The sequence below is a fragment of the Leopardus geoffroyi genome, chromosome B4 (assembly GCF_018350155.1).
Source record: "Leopardus geoffroyi isolate Oge1 chromosome B4, O.geoffroyi_Oge1_pat1.0, whole genome shotgun sequence".
Classification (NCBI taxonomy): Eukaryota; Metazoa; Chordata; class Mammalia; order Carnivora; family Felidae; genus Leopardus; species Leopardus geoffroyi.
In genome coordinates this window covers 78,955,080-78,980,252 of record NC_059341.1, presented here as the reverse complement: position 1 = coordinate 78,980,252, position 25,173 = coordinate 78,955,080, and the positions used below count along the sequence as shown (strand labels likewise).

Sequence of the window (25,173 nt, the reverse complement as noted above, 5' to 3'; positions counted from 1 at the left end):
ACCACAGCGGTTGCCTCCCGAAGTCTGCACTGTGATCATCCCGAACACAAACAGGATCGCTTCCCCCCGCCCCCTCCCTGCGCCCCGCCCCTGCTAAAACCCACCAATGGCCTATTCCCTCCATCGGGAATCAGGAACCCCACAGAGGTTTTAACTTAAGGGCGGCTCCACATACTCATGCTAGAGAGGACAATTTGGAGATCAAGTCCAGACTCAAGAGGAAAAAGTGCTGATTTGCACAGGCTGAGGCAGCTGTCACAGGACAAGTGATGGCACTGGTGGCCTCCAGGATGAAGTCTTATTTCCTCAGCACGTGACAGCCCCAATGGACTCCCTCATTGCGGCTCTGGCTCCCTTGCCTCTAGCCTTAGCTGAGGACATCTGTGGTTCTTGAAGGGTGACACACGTTTTGATTAAAACCCTCTCCTCCTCTCCTCTGCCAGCAGGCCAACGCCTACAACAAAATAGAGATGTCACCTCCCTTGACCCCAACCCACTGGCGGTCCTATGCTTGCAGGACGTCCTGTATCTGCCCCTATCCTAGCATGTACCTCACCCCATTGTGGTTATCTACATGCCAGTCCGTTCTGCTAGTTTGGGAGCCCCTGGAGGGCAGGGGTGCCTCCTTTCTTTCCCCAGGCACCTGGTGTAGGCTTCCATGATACATTACGTATAATTCTATAACAGGACTTGCCAGAATCTGCCTTATTGTCCTCTCTGTCCAAACCCTCTCTCTGTCTTGAAGGGCAAGGACCACAGACTGCATTCCGCCTGCTTTATACATTTAGGGTTGCTCAACAAATTAAAGAGAGCCTAGGCCATCCAATTGCTCCTTAAACCTTCCCACCCCATTAGCACCCATCCTTGGTTCCCAAGGAGCATTCCTGGAGGGACCCACGGCTCTCTGCCATATTCCTTAAGTCCCATCCTGTCGGGCCAGGGGATGCTCAACGACTTCCGGCGCATGGTGCTGTTTGAGTAAACACGTCTAGATGTTGCTATGAAGGTATGTTTTAGATGTGATTAACATTTCAATCAGCAGATTCTGAGGAAAGCAGATTACCCTCGGTAACACGGATGGGCCTCATCCAATCAGTTGAAGGCCCTAAAAAACCCTGCAGTTCCCTGAGGAAGAAGGAATTCTGCCTCCAGACTGCCTTTGGACTCAAGACTACACCATCAACTCTTCCCTGCATCTCTAGCTGTCGGCTTGGTTTGAAACTTGCCAGCCTCCACAGTCAAGTGAGTCAATTCCTTGAACGATCCCTCCATCCGTCCACCCTATTGGTTCTGCTCCTCGGGAGAACCCCAGTACACCATTCCAGGCTTGATCCAAAGCCTCCCCCCTTCAGGCCACCTTCATTATGCATCCCTCCTAAGTTCCTGAGTGCCTCCTCAATTCTACTTTACCCTTCATTCTGTTTTGGTCCTATTTAGCAAGCACGTTCTCCAGACTGTAAACCTCAGAAGACACGACCTGCCAGGGACAAAAATTTAAGAGGTGCGAAAAAAAACCCAAGTGAGACATTATTCCAAAGAATTCAGGTCTCCTGTGTCACAGGGGCCTTGCAAAGGTGAAACAGTGTCAGTAACCTTCAAGGCACACAAAGAGGTACCAGCAAACTTGCCCTTCTGATGTTCAGAATGGTGCAGGTGAAGCTGCAATCCATAGCCTGGTGGATTTTCGGTCCACGCCTGGCAAGATGACTGATCCGTCACAGGATGGCTTTTTAACGGGGTTGAGATTCACTACGAGCCACCACATCTTTTTCAACAGAGAGCTTCAACAGCCACAATACCTTGTCACTTCAGAGACACCTGGATTTCTGCGGCTATCTTTGTCCATAAATGAATTATGGCTAGGGCACAAGGACAATTTAATTAGCAGCTGATCCGGGTTATTGGGCTATGTGCCAAACTTCAAGCCAACTTCTTAGAGGTGAGTTACTTGATTTTCTCCAGCCCGACAGTCTCAGATGAGAGAACAATGGAAAACTGTGGATAACCGTCAGAATTTTTTTTAGATTATTTATTATTAAATTAATTTATTTATTTATTGAGAGAGAGAGAGGTGGGGAGGGGCAGAGAAGGGGGGGGGAGAGACAGAGAGAGAGAAAGCCCAAGCAGGCTCCACACTGTCAGTGCAGAGCCCGACACAGGACTTGAACCCACGAACTGAGATTGTGACCTGAGCCAGATGCTTAACTGACTGAGCCACCCAGGTGCCCCTAGATTTTAAGTAATCTCTACACTCAGTGCGGAGCTCGACCTTGTAACCCCAGGAGTCACATGCTCTACCGACTGAGGTGCCCCAACAGTCAGAATTTTTAAATACTGACAGGCTGGGAGCAACGAGCACACTCTCTGATAAATTTAACAGGGTAAACATAGAAGGTCTTGCACTTGAGTTCAGAATACCAACTTCCCACACATGGGCTGAAGGACAAGGCGGCTGGGCTTTCCTCAGCCCATGAGATGCAGTCCTGGGGTCCTCAGATGTGACCCGCAGGAGTCAGGCACAGTCTGGGATTCGTGTCCCAGCCTGTGCTTTCAGTTACTGCCTGGATGGAATGTCGTGTGCCCTCCCGACCCCAGGCTCTAGCTGGGTTCAGTGGGGAGCAGCTGGCCCTGGGGGGCGGGGGGAGGGACATGGGACCGTGCAGGCGGGAAGGTGCAGACGGCTTAGGGGCTGCAGCCTGGGACGAGACACCCTGGACCCAAGGTCTTTTCCACCCCGTGAGCTACACTGACAATTTATCGACTTCTCCGACCCTCCTCCGTTCCTAATCTGTAAAGACAGGATAATAATGCTGTTTGAGGATTGGAGCAGTTAATATACACAGATCAACTCTGGGTTCATTGCTTAGCCACACAGTAAGTTTTCAATAATGCTAACTAATGTTAACTGAAGGGACCTTATATGGAAGAGAAAGGGACCGCTCTCAACCACCTGTGGAGAAGTCACCTGGAGGCTTCTGGTTCCACAGAGGAGGGGCTTGCTACCGAGCAGATGGCCTGCGGGTGAAGGCGTGGGCCTGCCAGCACAGGGAGGATGCTGCAGGGGAGTCCAGTGCCCGATGCCGAGGGACTAGGCGGCCGCAGGGTCCCGGCAACTTGAGCTTCTGCGCCTCTAGGACTCGATATCCTGGGTTCCCGCGGCCGAGAGAAGGAGGAAAGATCTGCCCCGCCACCCACACACTGAAAAGACGACGAAGCACGGGAAGACTCCCACCTCAAATCACCCGAGTCCCCCGAGATTCGCATTTATTCTCCAATCTACAAGGGGAGAAGCACAATCTGAGCAGGGCTCTTAGGCAGCCTTCAAGGCTAGGTGGCTGCTGACACACCAGGATCGAGATCCTCTTTTGTACAGAGAAAAAAATGCTGAAAGACAAAGGCAAACACAGACAAAAAAAGCCCAAGAAAACGTGTGTGGTTTGTGCCACCCCCTCCTCCACCCCCCTGCCCTGCACACTCCAGGCCAGGCCGCTCCCGGTGTTTCAGGGAGGGGAGACCCTGCACTCAGACTGGCTCCTCTTCTGATGCGACCTGCTTCGACATGCTGTCGTCATTCCGGCCAACGAGGAAGGCAGCAAGGCCACCTCAGCACGTGTCTGCTCCCTTCCCCACTCCCCTGACAAGAGCTGGGCGGTCAGTCTACACACATGGAAGACAGAGGGCACCAAAAAGCTCTGTGAATAAAACTTTAATAATGTACAGCAGAAATTGGACAGGCTCATTCTTATATTAAAACAAAAGATTTCCTATATTACAACTTATTTACATTTGCATACTGAAGAGGTAAAGTGTCTAAGTGGCTATTTTACAGTCCTTTCTAATAAAATGTACAAAAACAAACAGAAGTACCGAGAATGCCGTTCGGGGGCCTTGATGGCGACGTAAGAACGGGCTTTGACTTGGTCTGTGAATCCAGAATCCAGAGGTGTAGGTAGCCCTACGGATCAGGGTTAGTTAGCCCCAGGGGCCAAACACCACGGCTTTAGGCTTTAGTTTCTCCCCAACTCTCTAACTCCTAACCCTTGGTGTTAAGAGCGATGGGGACAGGGGTGGGAGCTTCCCAAAAAACCGCTCAGTCTTCCCCGAGGTGTGGTGAGGCCAGGAGGTCCCCCTGGGGAGAGGGCTAGAGGCTTGGGAGTCCCTGGGTCGAGGAGTGTTGGCAGATCCCAGAGGCTGGTTGTGACCGGGGCACAGGAGTCTAAGTTCCATTACCACCCACACCCTGCCTGGGTCTGCTGCAGAGCAGGTAGGTGGGGGGTCAGCAGGGCTGGGGAAAGAAGGTCCCCCTAATGACACCATTGGTATTCAAGGGAAATTAGTCAGTAGCCAGCAAACTGGCCCAAAGGGTGAGGCGAAGATCTCCTTTAACGCAAGGGAAGAAGCAACACGTCAGGAAAATAAATAGGAAGACCGGGAGCATCTGGGAGACCCGTGTAAGCAGGGAGAGGCGTGCCCCTCCTCCACAAGCTTTGGCAGAGAATCACTGGGCTGGAGGCAGGCATGCTCTCAGGCTGCAGACATCATATGCCTCCCCTGGGGGCAGGAAGGGGGCTCAGAATGAATGCAGTAATTTAGGGTCTCACTGCCCACTGCAGGGCTCTTTGGGGGTATGGAGGGATCCTGGTCCTTGGTGGTCTTTTCTAAGAGCAATCATTCCAGGCTCAAAAGGCTCTCAGAACCAACGGTACAAACTTCTGGTCTTGAAACAGGCACCCACTAACTTGACTCGGCAACTTCTTCAGTGTTCCAAGAGTAGGACCCAAGCCTGTCTTGCTCACATACGTATTCCAAGTGCCCAGCACAATGCCTGACACACAACAGGTACGCAGCAAACATCTGTTGAGTAAATGCCTGGAGGAGAAGGCGCAACCGGCTGGACAATGCACAAAAGGCCAGGGCCCTGAAGCAAAAACCACTCACAGAATTGAGGGGTGGGGGGCACAGTGCAAGAGAGACTAACCTCCAGGGCAAAGAGGGAGGGACTCTCGCTGCTCGGTGGGAACAGGCTCAGGTGCAAGGACAAACATTTCCAGTGTGACTGAGCTATGTGCGCTTGATTGGAGCATTTTTTTTTTTTTTTGTGGTTGTTTTGTAGCAATTTCTTTAAAAACAAAGAGGTAATCATCACATAGAGATGGTTTTCCTTTTATAAAAACTTAACAATATTAAAAAAAGTTAAAATTCAGACCCTTCCAATAAAATTTAAAAAAAAGAAAAAAGAAAAAAAGAGAAAAGGAAAGAGAAAAGAAAAAAAAGAAAAAAAGGAAAAGAAACGAAACGAAACGAAAAGAAAAGAAAAGAAAAAAGAAAAACAAACCACTCCAGTTAAAAGTTATGGCTTCAAAGTTATTATATACCTAAGATACGCTGACCAAACCACCACCCATAACCGTGCTTCTAGACATCATTAAATACTATACTCAGGTTAAAATAACAGGTTTGGCTCGGGCTTTTCCCTTTCACAGGCCCCTGAAGTGGGTACGTGTCTCCCATCTCCCCTCCACTGCGATCAGATAATCCAGTAAAAGACCCATGCAGATGCCTCCCTCCCACCCCGACTCCCCCCCCCCACTGCTTGCCCCCCCTTCCCCTTCCCCACCCTAAACCCATCACCACCAAAAATATACACTGCTGTTTCCAGAATCTGGGATATGAAAGACAGATGTGACATTCCAATGTGAGTCCCAGGATCAGGGCCTCAAGTCCCTTGGCCCTTCTTGATGCTGTTGAGGATGATGCCCTTGGGCTGGCTCATTTCCCACGGTTGCCGCTGACCACAACACCCGAGACTTCCACCGAGATTCTTTCCCTGCCCACCCCCGCCCGTCCCTGCCTCACATTTGGACCCAAAAATCTCCCCCGCCTGCCACGGACAACTGGGCCAGCTTTGGTTCCACGGTCTGAAATGGAGGTGCCGACACATGGGCAGGCGGAGCAGCCTGCTGGGAAGGGGGTCCCGCTGTGGCGTGGGGGTTCTGGGGGGAAGGGGCCAGGAGAGAGACCTTCGGGAAGGGCACCAGGGAGACTAGACGCTGCTCACTACCAAACAGAGGCACCAGCACGCAGAGACGGCATGACAACCACACCCCCGACCTGCACATGCACAGAAAGCTCAAGCAGGTAAGTGCGCACCTACAGACACACACATACACACACACGTGTAAGGGCGTGGCACGGACCAGGCACAACAGGGGACGCACCTCGGCACATGCACACACGGCTGGACAGACAGGCGGCAGGCCCCGCCTCTACTGCGTGAGACAGGAGGGGAGCCCGGGGCCCAGAGCTGCCCGTGTCAGGGGCTGTATTCGTGGCTCCTCTGGGCCACCGCAGAGCGCCGCCCGCCCCGGCGGAGCTGGTCCCTGGAGGACACCGTCGGTACTGTTCAGAAATGGCGACACGCGGCTCCCCCGGGGTCCTCTCGGGAGCCCGTCGCCACCCTGGCTATCCGCCAGACGCACCGGGTTTTGCGGGACTTCCCACTACAGCCAGTTCGAGTTGTGGCATCGAGTTCTCCACACCATCCGCTCTCAGAGTCTCCGTGCCGTTAGGAGGTAAATATAAAAGGTGTCTGTGTCTCAAACCCAACATGGGAGTGAGGGAGTCTCCCGGGCTCTGTCCCTCTTTGGGACCAGGGCTCCTGGCCACCGAGGGCTGGGCAGAAACGAGAGGTAGGCCTCCGTCGTACGCTCAACGCGGCAGCTGTGTGTAGTTCCCGCTGCCAGGGCTGCGTGTGGGGAGGGAGAGGCTTAGATCTTCACGTCTTCCTGCACGCTGAGCTGTGAGAGGGTCTTCTTAATGCGCAGGGCAGTCAGGCGGGCCGCGCCGTTGGCGTACCAGCACTCTCGCATCATCTTCCCCATGACCCGCAGTGCCTGCACGGAGACCCGGAGACCCGGAGGCCGCGTCAGCCGGACCCCGCCCCGGGAGGCCCTCCTGGCCTCGCTCCACCTCGCCTCTCAGCAGAGCCTGGCACCATCTCCCCTCCCCTCTGAGCCTGGGGAGCGCTCTGCGAGCCTCTGTCTCCCCTCGGCCCTCCCTTCCTCGGGGACCAGGAGAAAGGGGAGGACTGGCCCGCGAGTGCAGCCAGCCGGCCCACCATCGGGGTACTTCGGACGGCGGTACCCGAAGTAGCCTGTGCTCTGAAAATCACTTCTCTCAGGTCTGAGAATCCGTTTGTACGCTTCCGTACAAACTGTGTTCTTTGAAGGAGCACGTGAAGCAGGCACACCAGGAACGCGCCTGGGTGCAAGCAAGCACACGGCCGGAATCCCGGGGCTCATGTGCACGGACGGGATGGGGATGGGGAAGAAGCAGGACAGGAGCCCCTAAAAAGCAATTCTGTCAGAGGCAGAAAGCCACACTGCCACCGCCTGGACCACACGGGCGACCACTGTGGTCAGGCCAAGAGATGGATTTGGAAGGCCACCTATGGACCTCTACCGGTGACTGAGGGCGACAAAGGTCCCTGATTGCTGTCCTAGTCCAGTGGTTTTCAAAATTTCAAAAACTGACTGAAGAGGTTGTGGGATGGGGGAAGCTGAAGACCAGTTCTCTCAGCCTCACCCTCATCCTCTGAAACCCTGACCTGAGGGCTCCAAGGAACATTTTGGAAAATGCTGCTCTATTATGCGACGAGAAGACACCACCTAAAATGTGTGCTCAGCGATTCTGTTCTAAAATGCAGAAATGCCCTCTAGTGGTTAGAGTCCTTTCTAAAAGCAGAGCCACGAGGGCCCTGAAGACTCTAAGACCCCAGAATACCATGTTTATTTGGAACCTGTATCATGAATTTGTCCTCATTTCAATTATTTCCCCCAAATGCTGTCCCTGACCCACCCATCTGTATCTCCCCCAAATTCCAATCCTCCACACCCTCCTCCCTTCTGAGTTTTTAGAAAGGCCACCTCCCTCACAGACATGCCTTCTAAGTCCTGTCCTGCCATTCTTCTATGCCCAGTCTGAGCTTCGCTTCTTTTCTGGATGCCTCTATTTGATTCTTCCACAGAGCTCAGCTCGTCCCTGTGGTTCCAGAGCCATCTTTCTAGCTAGACCGGTCTAACGGTTCCCACCCAGTTTTTATTTCTGTCTTTTGCTGACCACCTCTTATCTGTGTCTTGGGGACCAAGCCTTTTCTTCTACTAGGCTGTCCATTCCCAAGAGGACCCTACAGTGCCCAGGACAAGGCACTGTGGCCCCTCTGGGATTCATATACAACAGCACATAACAGTATATAAGTGACACAGGGGGTACCTCTGGGCATGGCCTCATTGGCAAGCTCTTTCTCTCTTTCTTTTTTTTTTACTTGGGAAACCCTTTTTCTAAAGTAGAGAAATCAGGCAGATGGAAAAGCCACAGGAGGCAGGGAAGCTTCCTACCTCGTAACTCTGCCACCAGTTGGGGATGTTGGGACGTAGCTTCTGGTCACATACGACCTTTCGCATTTCCTCAATGGAAGGGTCAGAGGGCACTAAGTCATAATATGGTAGCTGATACTCTTCATGGACTCCTGGGAGAAAAGAAAATACCCACCTGAGTTATCAACAGAAGGAGGGCATTACTCAAAAACCTGTAACAACACTCATACCATGATCTGTAAATACCACCTCCCACTAAGAAGAGCTAGGGCTCTTGGAAAGGTTGGTGGGTTCCAGGAATGGGATTAAGAGACACACGAGATTAGTAAGGAACATCTCTGTCATACCAAAAGCAAGCAAACTATCAAAGACTACTGAGGTCATGTTAAAAGGCACCAACTTGAAAAGCTCCCACTGGCCAAAGATGAGAATATTTAAGCAGAAGTAAGACTAATCACTTCAATGGAAGCAAATATTTTAAGTCCACCAGTTCATTATACTTTAAAAAAAAAAAAAAAAAAGGACACCCAAATCCTTAGTCACCTTTGTAAGACGAGAGGTAACAAGTTCACTGTTTTGAAAAATGGTAAATAAATGGGAAGAATCAAGTATTTTTCCTGGTTTCCCTATTCAAACTACATATCTTGGTAACCAAATGGGACAATTACGGGAAGTTTCTCTTTAGAGAAGAAATCTAGCTAATACATGACGATTGACAGTATCAGAATATTGGCATTTTTCAACCTCTAATGAATATGCTCATGAACAATGATCACTGGTGGCTGTTAACATCACAAAAAGAGAAATGACTGGTATTATGTACCTTGTAACAGAACTCTGGGGGAAAAATATATATGATTCTAGTCATTAGATGCAACTATCATAGAAAAGTCACAGGACTAGAAGAACACGTGAATGCCATAAAAATGTAGTTGCCAAAATCTAGACAGGAAAACTTTACAGGACAAATGACCTGGCTTCTCAACTAAACTGCAGAAGAAAAACAGTGGAGGGGGAAACTATACATTACAAGAAACTTAAGATGTGTATCAATCAACTGCAGTGGATGGACATGATTTGAACGCTGATTTGAAGAAACCGTTTTAAGAAAATTATGAGACAACTGGGGAAGTCCCAACACTAACTGATGTTAAATGATATTAATGTTCACTTTTTTTTTTTTAATTTTTTTTCAACGTTTTTTATTTATTTTTGGGACAGAGAGAGACAGAGCATGAACGGGGGAGGGGCAGAGAGAGAGGGAGACACAGAATCGGAAACAGGCTCCAGGCCTGACGCAGGGCTCGAACTCACGGACCGCGAGATCGTGACCTGGCTGAAGTCGGACGCTTAACCGACTGCGCCACCCAGGCGCCCCTTAATGTTCACTTTTTAAAGTGTGATAACTGTATTGTATTTAAGTCCTTATCTTTTAGAGCTACAAACTGAAACAGTTTCCATAATAAGCTAATTTGAAAAATCCAACGTAACTTTCCCATGCCTTTTTCCAGGAAAAATTCTGCTGTTCTGAGCTACTAGGATATTTTTTAAAAATGCTTATTTATTTATTTTGAGAGACAGAGACAGAGCACGAGCAGGGGAGGGGCAGAGACAGAGAGCGAGAGAGTGAGAGAGAGAGAGAGAGAATCCCAAGCAAGGGGCTCAATCTCATGACCTGAGCCAAAACCAAGAGTCAGACGCTTAACCAATGGAGCCACCCAGGTGTCCTGCAGTAGGGCGGATTTTTAAATAGAGTCTTGGTAAACATCTAAGGGATGCTTTAGAACCTATGCTCTGGCCTCAGTCTGCCGGCGTTTGAATCTGAGTTTACTAGCCGTGTGACCTTGGACAAATTACCTATCTCTGTGACTCATTTTCTTCATCTGAAAAATTATGACAGTAATAGTCACCACCTCTTAGGTTTGTAGTACAGATTAAGTGAGTTTATACACAGTGAATGGTGAATAAATGTTAGTATTATTTAGGGGTGCCTGGGTGGCTCAGTCGGTTAAGCATCCGACTTCAGCTCAGGTCATGATCTCACAGTTCGTGAGTTTGAGCCCAGTGTCGGGCTCTGTGCTGACAGCTCAGGGCCTGGAGCCTGCTTCCGATTCTGTGTCTCCCTCTCTCTGCCCCCCTCCCTGCTCACACTCTATCTCAAAAATAAATAAATATTAAAAAAAATTTTTAATCTATTATTATAATACTTAGCCCCAATTTCTGAATGGTGTAAGAAGGAAAAAAATTAACTTATTGACAGTTTAAGACCTGTATGACCAGATTTTTCTTAATCTGTTTTATCTGCATAGAATGATCAAAGTTTTAGGCTGGCTTAGTCAGTAGAGGATGTGACTCTTAATCTCAGAGTCTTGAGTTCGATCCCCATGTTTGGGGTAAAGCTCACCTAAGAAAATAAATTTTATTTTTTATTTTATTTTTAAAAATTTTTAATGTTTATTTATTTTTAAGAGAGAGAGAGAGACAGAGTGTGAGCAGGGGAGGGGCAGAGAGAGGGAGACACAGAATCTGAAGCTGGCTGCAGGCTCTGAACTGTCAGCACAGAGCCCAATGAGGGGCTCGAACCCATGAACCGTAAGACCATGACCTGAGTCAAAGTTGGACGCCCAACCAACTGAGCCACCCAGGTGCCCCAGAAAATAAATTAAAAAAAATTTTAAATGTACAATTCCATGAGTAATACCTGTGTGGCTACTCCATAATTTGGATCTTCCCAAACACATCAGAGATGGAAAAGGGCAGTAATACAGAAGAGGGTTCTGCTGGAAGACTTGTCAGTTTTAATTAATTTAATTTAACTTTAATTTATTTCATTTCCAATGACCTGGAATCTCTTACATCAAAGATAAATAGCTGAGAGAAAGGTTCTAGTGGTTCCTGAACACATTCACATGGCAGAATACTTGGAAGTCGCTGTAAAGTACTGATGTGCTAAGTTAATGATAAAAACTGTTTCCTGCTAGGTCTGATACTACCTTTTACTAGATTCTGGCATGGGTTAACAGGTGCAAATGCCAAAAATGTAAGAAAAAATTACAGGAAGAAAAAACCTCATTTTGAGAAAATTCTACGTATAAGAAACTTTCTGCTCCAGATTCAGAAATTACCACTATTATTTTATCAACGAACCCCCACATTTCCCAGCACTGTGGCTAGAGAGCCATGTCAGAACATACTTAGTGCCTCTTGTGTAAAGGAGACCCCCTGAATTAGTCTGGAACTATTCCTGCCCAGGGCTTTCCCAACCTCTTAAGGATCAATAAGGACGATGTGTTTAAAAGAAAAAAAAAAAAAAAAAAAAAGCCAGACAAGCCTCCGGAATGGTTACTTCTATGCAAAACACTATCCAACAGAGTCAACACACCCTTGTACAACCCCCTCCAACGTTCCCTCATCTTTGAGAGAACCTGAGTTGTGACAGGCTCTGGCACTAGGCATCCAACAGGTTGTAAAAAGAAAGGAGGTAGTAAGGCACCAGCACCCTCAGGTGATCTGGCATTCTAGACTGGGAGGTAGGAGCAAGAGAAGGCCAAAAAGAAAGGTACCTCCAGAATTGCATCTTCGAGCAATCTCCCAATACACAAGGCCGAGCGCGTAAATATCGGCGCATTTGAAGGAGTCAAAGTGCTTCATATTAATGGTCTCATCGAGTACTTCGGGGGCCATGTATCTGCAATAGCAAAGGAAACAAGATCATGCACAGAAAAGGATTTCGTTACTTAAATCAAAGTCGTGATTCAGGGGCCCTCTGAACGTGGGAATGCATCCCCCCAAGAATGGCCCTTGGGGAGGAGCAAGTGATCGAATTTCTTTATTGCAAACTCCCATGTTTTGGATTAGAATCTAAATACTTCAGCACAGGTTAGGTGATACCAGGCTGCTCTTATTTGTACCTCTATTTTTTAGCCACCGGGATTTATTTTAATCATGTCTTGATTTCTTGGCAGAGGGATCTGTACTGCGGGTCACAGGGCAGTAACAGTGCCCAGTATCTGGTTGCCACTAGAGTCCTGGACTTTATTAAATGTAGCCAGTGATGGGTTGAGTTTAAATTTCATTTTGAACCTCTTTTGTTATCTTACCTAATTACACATATATGAAAATTAATTCTAGCTGATCATCAAAGTCTCCTTCAGTTAATTAGTACTACTCAAGCCACTCCCCTCCCCCCCACTCTCCCCAACACACATACAGAGTAAGGCAAATCAGGGGATCACCTCAGGCCTCACACTTTGGGGCCTGGGTAGCTGCACTCATTCATGTCAAAAGGGGAAAACCAGCAGCACAATTTAGTGAAGTTCATGGAGATTTGACAGGTAAACAGATCTCCTCTTCTGTCCCATTACAAGACAGTTCCATTTTCAACTCACAAAGTCAGTCTGCAATCACAATTCCTTACTTCTTACTTCACTTCTGTATGAAGTGGGAAGTAGGCCCATCTTCCTAAAGGTGCCCCCAATCTCCACCCTAAGATCACCTCTGCTCTGGCTTGGCAGACTTGCTCTCTAACCCCCAAGCAAGACACAATCCCTGCCTCCTCGGGGTCTCCGCACAAGTACCCCTTTGGACTGCACATGCTTCCTCTTGTCCTAGCCAAGCCGGGTGCCTATCCCCCCTCCAAATCTTTTTCTAGATTCTCTTTCTCTGCTGCCTCCCCCTGCCCAGGAACAGCTATGTGTATATAGTTCTACGAAGCTGTGCTCATGGCACTCGTATCTGTTAGATGCAACCAGTTCAGCTTTCCACTGTGGGGAGCGGGGCTTCAGTTCAGCTTTCAGTTGTCTGAGAGCAAGGGCCACACCTCCTTTTCTATGCTTCTTTCTCCCGTGCACATGGGAAAGGGCACACAGGTGCTACTTGGTACAAGGGTAGGACAATGGCAGAGGCCCAGGGCCTTCCTACCGTTTGGTTCCCACCCTCTGATTTGGGGCAATGTCAATGGTGTCAGTGACCGCATCATGGCGGACAGCCAGGCCCAGGTCTGCAATGGCGCACATGCCATTTTTCTTCACCAGGATGTTCTTTGATTTTAAGTCTCGATGAGCAATTCCAGGCTTCCCTGACAGAGAAAAACATAGGGATCTTTACAGAGAGATAGTATAAATGTTAAAAGCATAGTCTCTGCAGCCAGATTATGTGGGTTCGAGTCCTGGCTTTGCCTCCCACTAATCCAGTAACCCTAAAAAAGCGACTTAACCCGTCTGCACCTCTGCCTTCTCATCCATAAGGCTACCCCAGTCCTTACTTCATGGTAATGTGAGGATTAAATGCATTAGTGTAGGTAAGTGAAGAGCTTAGAAGGGCATGCGTATTAGCTGTTACCACTATCACTACCCCCGCCCCCGCTTTCCCTGAACAGATATGCTCCAGGATAGAACTGCTAAGGAATTCCAAGGAAAGCTGCTGCACTGGCTAGGTTCTCACCGTCAAACAGGTGAAGATCAGGACTACTATTACTACATTCACGGGAGCTAGGAACAGGATCAAACATCAATGGTTGGCTTTCTGTCAGGGCCAGCACACGCTGTTGCCCCGGTCAACCAGGAATCAGGGAGGGAGCACACCACACCTGCTACCTTGACGAGAACCATGATCCCCCAGAGAACTGATGCTACAGTCAACAAACGAGGAAGCCTGAGGTCTTCTTCCTCCAGGAGAACCCTCCCAGGTCAGTAAAGACCAGTGTCTAATCCATCATGCAGTCCGTAAGCCAGCTGCTTCCAACGGTGAACGCTGAAATTACCAAACCTGTGCTCCTTTGCACTAGCTTGTTTCATCTTCTGGGTTCCGTGCTTTTACCCGTGTACCGTGGGCTCCTGAGAGGGCAACTCAGAACACTAGCTCACCAACCAACACCCATGCCAGGCCATCAAATGACAGACAACGGAATCTTTATGTTCTAGAGCCCCTGAGGGCATTCTAAAGACAGAGGTGAAGAGACCCCAATGGAAACACCTCTTGTTCTCATGTAGAACTCAGACCTCTCTCCCTTAGATTAGGCCACAGTTCCTGAGGCTCACCTCCAACTTCCTCATTAAAGACGAGTTCTGGGAACTAAATCAGGATGGTACAGGCTTTTAAAGTCTACTCAACTTCACTCACCAGGGTTCACTCACCTTGGGTACCCACAATCTCCATGTGCAGGTGGGCTAACCCACTAGCCGCAGACAAGGCCAGCTTAATCATCCCCTCGATTGTCACCGTGTACCGGTTAAGATAATCAAACAGGGAGCCATGCTCATGGTAGTCTGAGACGAGCCACAGCTGTGTCCAGGTGCCATTATCTGCAGAGAACCACAGAGGAGTTCTGGAACAGGCACAACTACCAGCAAAAAGGTTAAAGCAGGAAAGAAAGAATATGTAAACGACACAAACTCCAACTAGACTCCTGAATTCACGCTTCCAGCCTCCACACTTCCTGAGGCCCCCCTCTATACCCGTTTCATCTACACTTGTCCACCAACGTGGGGCTCCAGGAAGGACAGAAGAGCAACATTCTTAGACCTGCTCCCTTATTTCTTGCAGGTGGCTGTCTCAGTCTGAAAAAGATCTACTCATCTACACGTTAGACCATGACTGGCTGCACCCACCGCTGCCAAGGAGGAGGGCTTCACAGACCCTCGCAGTGTGCTCCGGGACCCTGTGAGCACAACCTAGCCCCAGCAGCTGTCTCATCTGTAATGTCTGCTTTCAGTCCACTGCTCCCAGTAGGCAATGAGCTCTCTGGGAGAAGAGCAAAGAGCTCCTTTATGCGTTACTGTATTCCAAACAACAACAACAACAACATGCTTAATTTATTTATTTAGAGAGACAGCATGTGCATGCACACGCATATATGCAGGAGAGGGGCAGAGAGAGAGAGAGAGACAGAGAGAGAGGGAGAGAGGGAGGGAGGGAGAGAGAGGGAGGGAAGGAAAGAAAGAGAGAGAGAGAGAGGAAGAAAGAAAGAAAGAAAGAAAGAAAGAAAGAAAGAAAGAAAGAAAGAAAGAAAGAAAGAAAGAAAGAAAGAAAGAAAATCCCAAGCAGGCTCTGAGCAGTCAGCACAGAGTCCGACATGGAGCTCGATCTCACAAACCATGAGATCATGACCTGAGCGGAAATCAAGAGTCAGATGCTCAAGTGACTGAGCCACCCAAGTGCCCCCCAAAATGGTTTTCAATGCAGGAAGGGCACACTTCCAAGTATTCCAGAGAGGTCATCTTATCCTCAGAAGAGCAATAGAAGGTGGACAGCATGCACTTTTATATGAGGTGACAGGTAGGAGGCGGCGTGTGGTGGGAAGGAGGAAGGAGAAAAAGAAAAACCCAAAACTGGTAATCTAATTAGGTTATGCTTCTGTCAACAGGAAGATTGGAAATTGGATTGAGATCTCCCAATTCCAGGCTGGTGCTAGTTCCAGGACACTATACTATATATATCATGCTAAAAAGGCAGAAACGAAGGAGTCCGATTTTTCTTCTCCCTTGGCCCTGATGTGAGTTTTTACGGCCAGATCCCTACTCACACAAGCTGCCAGAATCAATAAAGGGAGTGGCTCTTGGAAGAGCACCAACCTTGGTTTCTCTGATTACAAACAAGGGGTCCACCCAACACACCATTCCTGCACTCCAATCAGCCCTGAAGTCGTGAGGACCCTGGCAGTTAAGTTAAAGTTAAGGGAAGACGTCTTCTGATCCTTGAAGCTACATGTAAAATTGAAATGTTATCAAAGGTGCTGCTGTTTTTAAAAAGCACAGCTTACGCAGAGGGAGTATACAATTCTCTCTTCCCCTTCTTCCCTTGTGTTTGAGTCTGAGCCTCTTCAGCCTGGGGGCAGCTGAGGCCGTTACAAACCCCCACAGCAATATGAGGAACCAGCAGTCCGATGTCGTTTTCGGAAAGAAAAATAAATACTTAGCATCTTCCATAGGCTTTGTAGACACTAACTTCTAAAAATTGCCATGTCACGGGAGCAGACTGTGTCACAAGGGCCAGAGAGACTCTTCTAAAATGTAAACACAAACATCTCAGGGTCTTTCTGACTCCACACGCACCACCTGCCCATGTGTCTGTTGTCCCCTCTATCTGGAAGCTGCGAGGGCAAGGACTGTGTCCGGTTCTCGTGTGTGGTGATCGGAGCAGCGGGAAGTAGTCAATAAACGTTAGTGAATCAAAGAACGAAATTCCAATTACTACCCACTACCTCAGAATAAGATGTAATCCTCTCAAAAAGGTCCTTCATAATCTGGTGTCTACCTCTCCACCCACACAGCCAACCCACGTTACTTGTAGGGTCCCAAACACACCTTCCCTCTACACGTGTGTCTCAAGTGCCCTTCCCGCTGATTTTTCTTCCTGACCAACTCCTGATACTTCCTGATGCCTCAATGAAGTTCAGGTATGACCTCCCTGACGCCCATCTCAGCCCCAATTTGTGCTCACCAGAACAGTGTGCTGTTTGACTACTTCCTATAATCAACTGTTAGTTTGCTTCTCGCTTTGCTAGTCAGTGAGGTCCTCCAAAACGAGGATGCTCCTGGCCATACAAGAGACTCATTTGAAAGTAAAAAATCAAAAGGGAGAGGAAGGAGGAGCTCAGGGACTCAGGTACAAGCAGACCAAACACTGGGCTGGAAAGACGATCGGGGAGCAACATTCTGGGTAGCCAGGTCATCCCTGCTGTGCCTGCTCCACTGCAAGGGTGGACGATGCTGATTATGTCACAGAACATGGACCGCATGCTTTTCCGGGCTATCCCTCCCTGGCAGGGCAGAGACCACGGTTCTTCATTCTAGCGGTTTTCAAGGTAAATTAACTGGAACCCCTACAGGGACTCCACTAGGGGGGAGGGGAAGGGCGCAGGCGGGCTAAGGGGTTCATCTTGTTTATCTGCTTAGTAACTGCTTGCTTAATAGCCTGGCTTTCTGTATAAGCTTTGCATAGAAGAAAAGTTGGAAGGACTCGCAGCTTATTCAGATTCTCTTTCTACTGGTAACAACCACGAAGGCAAACAGAGCAGTGCAGTCCCACAGCTGTTCAACTTCCCCAGTCACCCCCTGCATCTGGGACTACTGTTGGCTTTGGGACACGCTCCCAGCCCAGCTCTTTACCTTTATTGTCAGCAGCAATAAATCCAAGGATGTTTTCATGGCGCAGCATCACTGTCTGGTAGATCTCTGCTTCCCGGAACCAAGACCGTTCTTCACGAGAAGAGAAAATCTTCACCGCGACATCGCCACCCCTCCAGCGGCCACGCCACACTTCCCCAAACCGGCCCTTGCCAATAATCTCCTGTAAAACGATGGTTCGGGCCACTGTGCGCTGGACAAAAAGGGGCAACCCTGGGGACCAAAGAATGGAAAGAAAGCAGATGCCGTAAATTCGCTAAACTCTGCAACTCCCACCCTCACTGCCACACTGGAAAGGCCAGTACCACACAGTGCCCCCGCTCTACCCTGGCCCGCTGACCGTGGAGAGCTGAGGGTGCCCCACACCACGTCCAGGTAAGCCAGCAGGGGCGAAGCCAGGCAGAGACTGGGGGTGAATGAACACAGAACGGGAAACACATGCGATCAGCTGTGCCTCATTTAAACAATTTCTCCTTTCAGTTAGTACGGACGACAGACTTGCACACAACCTCCGATCAGATTTATCAACTCTGCAGCTGGCCTCTTGTGGGCCAGTCCACCCATATCTGCTTTATGCAGACTGAAGAGGAAAGAGGGCAGACAGGATGAGACGGGGCTTGAGCCCCAGGGGTGCCTCCGGCCATTCTGCTCAGTGGCCACTAGAGGGCGGTGCCATGTGGCCCATGAGAACCAAACTGGGCCTACAAGGCTCCCACCTCTTTCCTAAGAGATCAAAGCTCTGCTCACAGGTCAAGCTCCAGACACAGAATTCAAGACTACCCATGCTTATCCTAAGATTAATTTTACTGTCTTTGTAGGGCTCATTTATTGCTTCATGCAATCTATCCAATCACACTTACTATCATGACTGACTCTGAATTCTCACTTCCTCTCCCAGACCAAATAAACATGTTATTAATCCCTAAGTCCTGTGGATGTGGATGCTTACTACACACTAGGCACCATGATAAAAGCTTTAGATAAATTATCTCCTTTCCTCACAACCACCTATATAAGTTAGATGGTGTTATTATCCCCATTTTACAGATGAGAAAACTAAGGCTCGAAAGGGAAAGTTAAGGGGTGCCTGGGTGGCTCAGTCGGTTGAACGTCTGATTTCAGCTCAGGTCATGATCTCATGGTTCGTGAGTTTGAGCCTCGCATCAGGCTCTCTGCTGTCAGCACAGAGCCTGGAGCCTGCTTCGGATCCTCTGTCCCCTTCTCTCTCTACCCCTCCCCTACTTGCTCTCTCTCTCCCCCTCAAAAATAAACAAACATTAAAAAAAAAGGGAGGGGGGGAAGTTAAGTAACTCATTTGAATTCACACAAGCTGCAAGAGGCAAAGAAGGGATTAAAACCTAGATCTACAGAACTGACTCCAAAGTTGATGCTTTTAACTACAACAGTATAGAATCACCAAAATGTCTCCCATCAGACCCCTCCTCTCCATCCCCGCTGTGCCCGTCCAAGTTCTGACCCTTCTTTAAAAGACTCCCAACTGGTCTCTCCACCTCCCTCGTCACCCTGCTCCTGCCCTGCATACCCACAGTCAGCCCTGCCTCACCCTACCCTCCCTAACAGGAGGTTGGTAAATGAGTGAATTCACCCTCCACACCACTGCCAGAATTCCTTCCACAGGAAAATACGAACATTTACTTTGCCACATGAAAACTTCCCGTGGATGCCTCTCACCTTACTGGATAAAGCACAGCACCCAAGGTCCTTCCCACCTGGCCTGGCCTGCCAGTCCCCATCCTCCAGTTGGACAGGCCATGCCTAAACACACAGTGAACTTTCGTGCCTTTTTGTCCTTTTGCTGAAGGGGTTTTCCTTGGCCTGGAACGTTCCCTGTCCTCTTACTTCCTTAAACCTCCAACTCAGTCTTCAAGACCCCTTTAAGTGCATTCTCCCCCATGAGGCCCTTCCCAGCAATCCCTATCTCTTCTACCCAATTCTGGGTCAGCTTTTTTCATCTTTGTTTACCCTGTATCACCTGGAGGGTATTCAGCATATATTTGTTAAAGGGAATCGAAAGTCACATAAGCAGCATGGACTTATTGCTTTAAAAACCACAGTATTAAAACTCCAGCACCTTGGAAACTCTGCATATTTGGGATTGATAACGGACTAGACCATCCAGGGAGAAATAGTTATTAATCATTTTACTCCGGATGACTAAGTAACCACCATGGACCTTCGCTAGCTTCAGCTAGTTCTGATCTTAAAAAAGACCCCAGAAAACCTGAGCTACCCTCCTGTGACAGCAAATCAAGTCACAGAGTCAGTCAGGCAGTTCTAACCACTGCCCTACCTCTTTCAGCAAAGAACAAGACATATATTTTCTCTCTTCCTAAAAATATGCAGCTTTTAAATATATCCATCATTTTGGCACTCTCTACTGCAGAGCTTAATAAAGGCAAAACCACTGAAATTCAGGAGATGTCACAGCTCAAAGTATTCCTTGTGTTCAAGGAGGAATGTCTGCCCATGACTGATGGCATAATTTCCCTACAGAACAATAGTCTTGTCACATGGCAAGGAAACCTACATAAACACGTACAAAATTCTCACAATATAATTCTGTGTGTTTTAGCTAGAATGGCGATAGTGACCTTTGCAAATGACTTTTTTTTTTTTTTTTTACAAAAACAGAATACCACCATCACTAAAATAATTGTTTATTTTCATAAAAAGACTCTTTTGTAGTCATTTCACATCTAATAGCCAGCTGAGGTATACCCTGAGACCTGAGCGACCCTGAGACCTGAGCGACCCCAGCCCCTTTATCCTGAATTCTGGGCTCACATCAAGGTCCAGGGTTCGGTTCAATTCTCTCATCTGACAAAGACTCGGTTACCAACAGGCAGTACAGGAAATGGTGCTGATAGCCTGCTGCAAGCCCAAGTTGCCTTTATTTAACCTCCCCCAAAAACCCTTGGGCAACTGGTACAAGTCAATGATTCACCAAATCCCAGCTCTCAGCTTTACTCAATGTCCTTAAACTCCCCTTGTGGTTGCTCGGAGATCAATGATTAGCTGTCACCACACCAAGAGAAACCCGGCACACTCCTGTTTCTCAAAAGGGGCCCTTAAATTGAGCACTCCACTGCTCAGGTGGAACCAGGTGAATTTTAATAGACATACAGTTACAAGACTTGAAAAGAGGCAGGGTTTCTGGAGTGGAGAGTTTTGCACTTGACCTTTGGAATCCCAGGGAATGAAAGATTTTCTGTGAACCCTTTATCTTATTACATATCAGACTCTAAAAGAAGGGGAATTATGAAACCAAACGCCTCAGTGCTGGCAGAAACAAGGGCAAGGCCCAGTCTTCAGAAATGCTCTATCCTGCTGGGGAACAGTGACGAAAACCAACAACACACACAACCGCTGGAGAACTCAGTACCTGAACCAGACCCTGATGTGGAGAGATCGTAGACAAGATCCTGGAGCGTCTTGTCTTTGGAGAGACACATCTCACACGAGGGATCTTCCATATCCAGTCTCTGGCGGTTGTGATAGACACGCTGATGATAGTTAATGACAAGGAAAACAATGATGATGATGAGAAACAGGAGGAACACTGGGCCAGCAATAATGCCTACCAGCTCCACGGGGCCCCACATGGAAGGGTGCTCAGACTCCTTGAGGTGACCTGGGTCAAGTGAGAGAGGAGAGGGAAAGAACACAGTAAAAACATGGGAAAGCTCTGGCCTTATTTGTCCCCGACACCTCCCTCCACGTGCGAATACCCTTTCCCTCTCCCTGCATTCAAGGTGCCCTCGATCTCCCAGGTCTCACTGGTCTATGTGTCTGCCTGATGTTCTCAAATGCAAACCTCTCCAGTGAAGGGGCCCTTTTCAGCAATCACGCTCACAAGGCACTGTGTCACCGCCTGCCTTTCACGGGCCTATCCCGCCTCAGTGTCCCAGACAGACACCAGGTTCTGTGCCTCCACTCGTGACAGCTGTGCTAAGCTCTGCAGCCTTAAGTACCCCCTCCTCCGATCTCCCCAGTAATGCCTTCTAAATGGCACATTTGCAAAGGGGTGCCACCTAAAACTTCCCAGCCTGGATCGCTGTCCTTCTTTTCCAACTCCAGCCTCTCTTCCCGTCCCGCCATCACCCTCACCCAGCAGCTGCCTTCACATACCTTTCCATGGGGATCCCTGCCTGGCTCTCCCACCCCTCACCAGCTGCCCATGGCTGCTCAGCCAGTCTCCAAAGCGCAGCTTCCACCTCTGGGACAACCTTGACAGTCTTGTCTACCCTCAACCTCTTGTCTACAAATCTCCCTCAACCTCTTGTCTACAAATCTGACCTGGGAAGAATCCTATCCCCTTGTCACCTTAGGGAACATCAAAAAGGTACCTTTACCTATCACCAAACAAAGGGATTAGGGAAGAGTAGAGAAGGACGAAATGACAGGGGTGCCCTACCTCCAGGATGAGCCAATAGTCCAACAAGGGTGTCCACTCACCACTGGGCACCCTAAGGTCGATCCTGTTGCAGAAGTCAGTATAGCAGCAGTGGGTGTTGCGGAGGTCCTCAGAGCTGAGGCAGTAGAAGGGTTTCCCGGCGGGGACCAGCTCCACTTTGGGGATGCAGGTGCGCACGTGGTGCTCCATCCCATCCAGGTTGAAAATGGAAACCATGCAGGCCCCATCTGTTTCACACGTGTAGTTGGCCTGGAGGCAGCTGGTACATGCACACTGCAGAGCTGCAGGAAATTTGGGAATACGGTGACATTAACGGTGAGATCCTATCCTAGGTCCCTTTCCAGACTTAGAACATAATCCTTTAGCATACTGGATGTTCCCAAATAAGGAGCTTTTATAGAGACAGGGCCAGAAAGAGGACACCATCAACGGGAGGGAGCACAAACTTTTCACCTGTTTATTCAGCGCAGAAAGCAGGCTTGCAAGCCCTACCATTTTCTTCTAAGTGTCCTCCCTATCTTATGCCTGTGAGAAACAGAGAAAGGACCTTTTGAACTTTGCCTTAGACTTATCACACATTATTTTGTGGCTGGGAAAGAAGCTTTCCTTTAAATAGACGCCTGAGGACTAGAGGAAGGTACCTTCCCCTTGGAAGACACAGGACACCACCTCCTGCCCCACCCCAAACCATCCAGGCTTCCTCACTTGACAATGGCTCACCGACCCCATCTCCTTTCTCCAGCATTAGGCATGCCCACCGTTTTCTGAATGCAGTATGCATGCTCTCACACATTCTTTTGCTGCAATGCTTTTTTTCCTGGCTACTTCTCACAAATCCTCTAAAATTCAGCTTAACCATCACTTCCTTTGAAACGCTTCCCGCCCACTAGTCCAACATCCTCCTCCTCCCTTTAGTCCATGGCAGGTGCACCTCTCATGAGGGACAAAAAGAATAACCTCCAAAGACGATATTAATGCCCTCCTCATCACGTTATTGTGAGGATGAAATGAGCTAATATATAAAATGTGTTCAATAAGTTCAACCTACTCTGGAAAGCCCCTGGATATCACATTTAAAATATAATATCCATCCATCCATCCATCCATCCATCCATCCATCCATCCATCCATCCATCTTTCCAAATAGGCAGTGTATGCAATCATCTCTGGGACTAATGAGTTCTGCTGGGTGTGTTTTATACATAAGTGTGCCCTGTTGACAGGAAATTACTGTAAATGAATTTGGCGCCTCTGAAAGCCAGTTCAGCAGCCCTGGAATCTGAAATCCTTTATTTATCCATCTAACAAGAATAGCACAGACAGCAGCAGTTGGTTCTCCCCAACACTGTCTCTCATGGGCCTAACCTAGCCCTGACCTCTTGGAACCAGCGGGAGTGCGGCTGTGGCCACTAGGACACTTAGGTTGGGACTTAGCGCCGAATGAAGCGCCCACCCATCAGGGAATGGAGGTGGCAGAGCCCACCCAAGTCTCGGACTGGACACTCAGTGAATAATATCTGGCTACCAGGTGGGAATATATTCAAACCGAAGCCCCTAGAGAAGAGACATTTACGACCAATCCTATGAAAAACTAGCCTGTTGTAACTTACCCCTTCAGGCTGTAAACAGTCTATCTTTGTCTCTTCCTGCAATACACTAGAAGGCATCTCTCCGCTTTTCAGTTCCAAAGACCGATTCTAAATATCTCAGTGTCCAAGCCCCCTTCCCCAGGCTTTCTATAAATGACGCGATCCCTCGCCATTCCCACCCAAGGAAACAAAGCAGAGCGCACCCGCACACTGACAGGTAAACGGCCGCTGTGGATCCTCTACCGTAAGGCCTTCGATCAAAGCCCTTTCTTCTGGGAGGAATTCCAAAGCACGCAGCTACCTGCTGAAGGGTAAGAGTAGCGTTCTATTTTAAGGGCAGGAAGTTTAAAGCAGGTACCCTTTAGACTAGGATCCAAATCATAAAAGGAATTTTAAAAGTAAGTTCTTCCTAAACTTCGATTCCAACCCTTTTTAGACACAGGAAAGACGAAGAACTCTCCTCGTTTTCCCCCAAATGCCTTTATTTGCTTCCCCTTTTATTCTTGCCAGCTGAAATTTACTTCCGCAACTCTCTGAATACTCGAGCCAAACCTCTTCTACTCATACCGGAGTCCTGACCGGTAATCCAAGAAAGCTACTGCCCCTCCCCTTGGTGTGGACATTCAGGCACAACGGGGTTCCCCGTGGAGCGCACACCTCTCAATACATGTGCCGTGACATCCAGCACAGAGAACAGCATTGGGCTATTTTGGGAAGCAAGAAGGGAAAACGAACAACTCCAAGAGGGCTATTCTGAGCACAGTGGGACACACAGGCCAGACCCGTAGCCGCCTTTTGAAAAAAAGCTCACTTCTGAGTCTGTCAATTAGACAGGAGAGCCAAGAGTCTCTGATTCCAGATATTTATTCTCCCTTCGTTGGTTCACGGCCTCTTTCACAGTGATTCATTCTGGAGAACGAACACACCCACACGTGGCTCATTATTTTTGGGAAGTACTTAAACAATCTTGGTGTAAGACAGGAAAGAACAAAAGTGGTGAAATCTATGTGAGACGGGACGAAGAACGGAACTGGGAGCAGGGCCATGCGGGTTCGTGATAAGGACTTAGGCAAGTCCCTGAATCTATCTGAGCCTCAGCCGCCTAACCAGAAAATACCATTTATCTTACAGAGATGGTATGAAGATTGGCCAAACATCCGCTAAGTGCTGTGAGTGTTCTGAGAAAGACTCTCCCTGCGCACATCTGTGTACATCTATACATTTTACAGAGTGAGGGAGAAGTCTGAAAAAGATGGATTTTAAGATAACCATCACTACTGCCCACACCCCTGAAAAGGTTTCAGTTACTACCAGTAGAGCCACAGCAGGGTATCATGGCAGGCACAGGTCAGAAAGAGCCAAGCTCAAATACCAGTGCGAACATTAATCACATGACCTGGAGCACCCTGGTTTCCTAATCTGTAAAGTGGGGCTGTTAATAACTATTTTACAGGACTATGTAGAACTATATGAAATAATACATTTCAAAAGTGCTTAGCAAATAGGTGTTCAGTAAATTTTAATCTCTCCTCTCAATGTAAAACTCAAACACACACACACACACACACACACACACACGCACAAACGTGTCTCTTTAACCACTAATTAGGAAGTGGCAAGTTACAGTAAGACCACAGCAGGCACAGCAA

The 25,173-nt window shown here is 48.5% G+C and overlaps 1 protein-coding gene and 1 long non-coding RNA gene across 4 annotated transcripts in view; one reads left to right on the top strand and one right to left on the bottom strand.

The window, feature by feature from the left end:
* The first annotated feature begins 1,433 nt into the window (after window positions 1-1,433).
* On the top strand, window positions 1,434-5,173 carry LOC123592110. The gene is made up of 2 exons (XR_006709594.1): window positions 1,434-1,939; window positions 3,135-5,173. It is a non-coding gene; the product is annotated as an uncharacterized LOC123592110 (long non-coding RNA).
* Window positions 3,692-25,173, bottom strand: part of ACVR1B (activin A receptor type 1B) — a 34,987-nt gene continuing 13,505 nt past the window's right edge. For 2 of the 3 annotated variants that reach the window (XM_045467060.1, XM_045467061.1), the window contains exons 2-9: window positions 21,977-22,216; window positions 20,904-21,152; window positions 17,483-17,713; window positions 14,510-14,677; window positions 13,296-13,452; window positions 11,939-12,063; window positions 8,397-8,527; window positions 3,692-6,893 (exon numbers count right to left, since the gene is read on the bottom strand). In XM_045467060.1, coding sequence (XP_045323016.1) covers window positions 6,768-6,893; window positions 8,397-8,527; window positions 11,939-12,063; window positions 13,296-13,452; window positions 14,510-14,677; window positions 17,483-17,713; window positions 20,904-21,152; window positions 21,977-22,216 — 1,427 coding nt within the window. In that variant the 3' untranslated portion in view covers window positions 3,692-6,767. Of the gene's footprint in view, window positions 6,894-8,396; window positions 8,528-11,938; window positions 12,064-13,295; window positions 13,453-14,509; window positions 14,678-16,134; window positions 16,258-17,482; window positions 17,714-20,903; window positions 21,153-21,976; window positions 22,217-25,173 lie in introns of all 3 variants that reach the window. The other variant, XM_045467062.1, reaches the window with a different exon arrangement.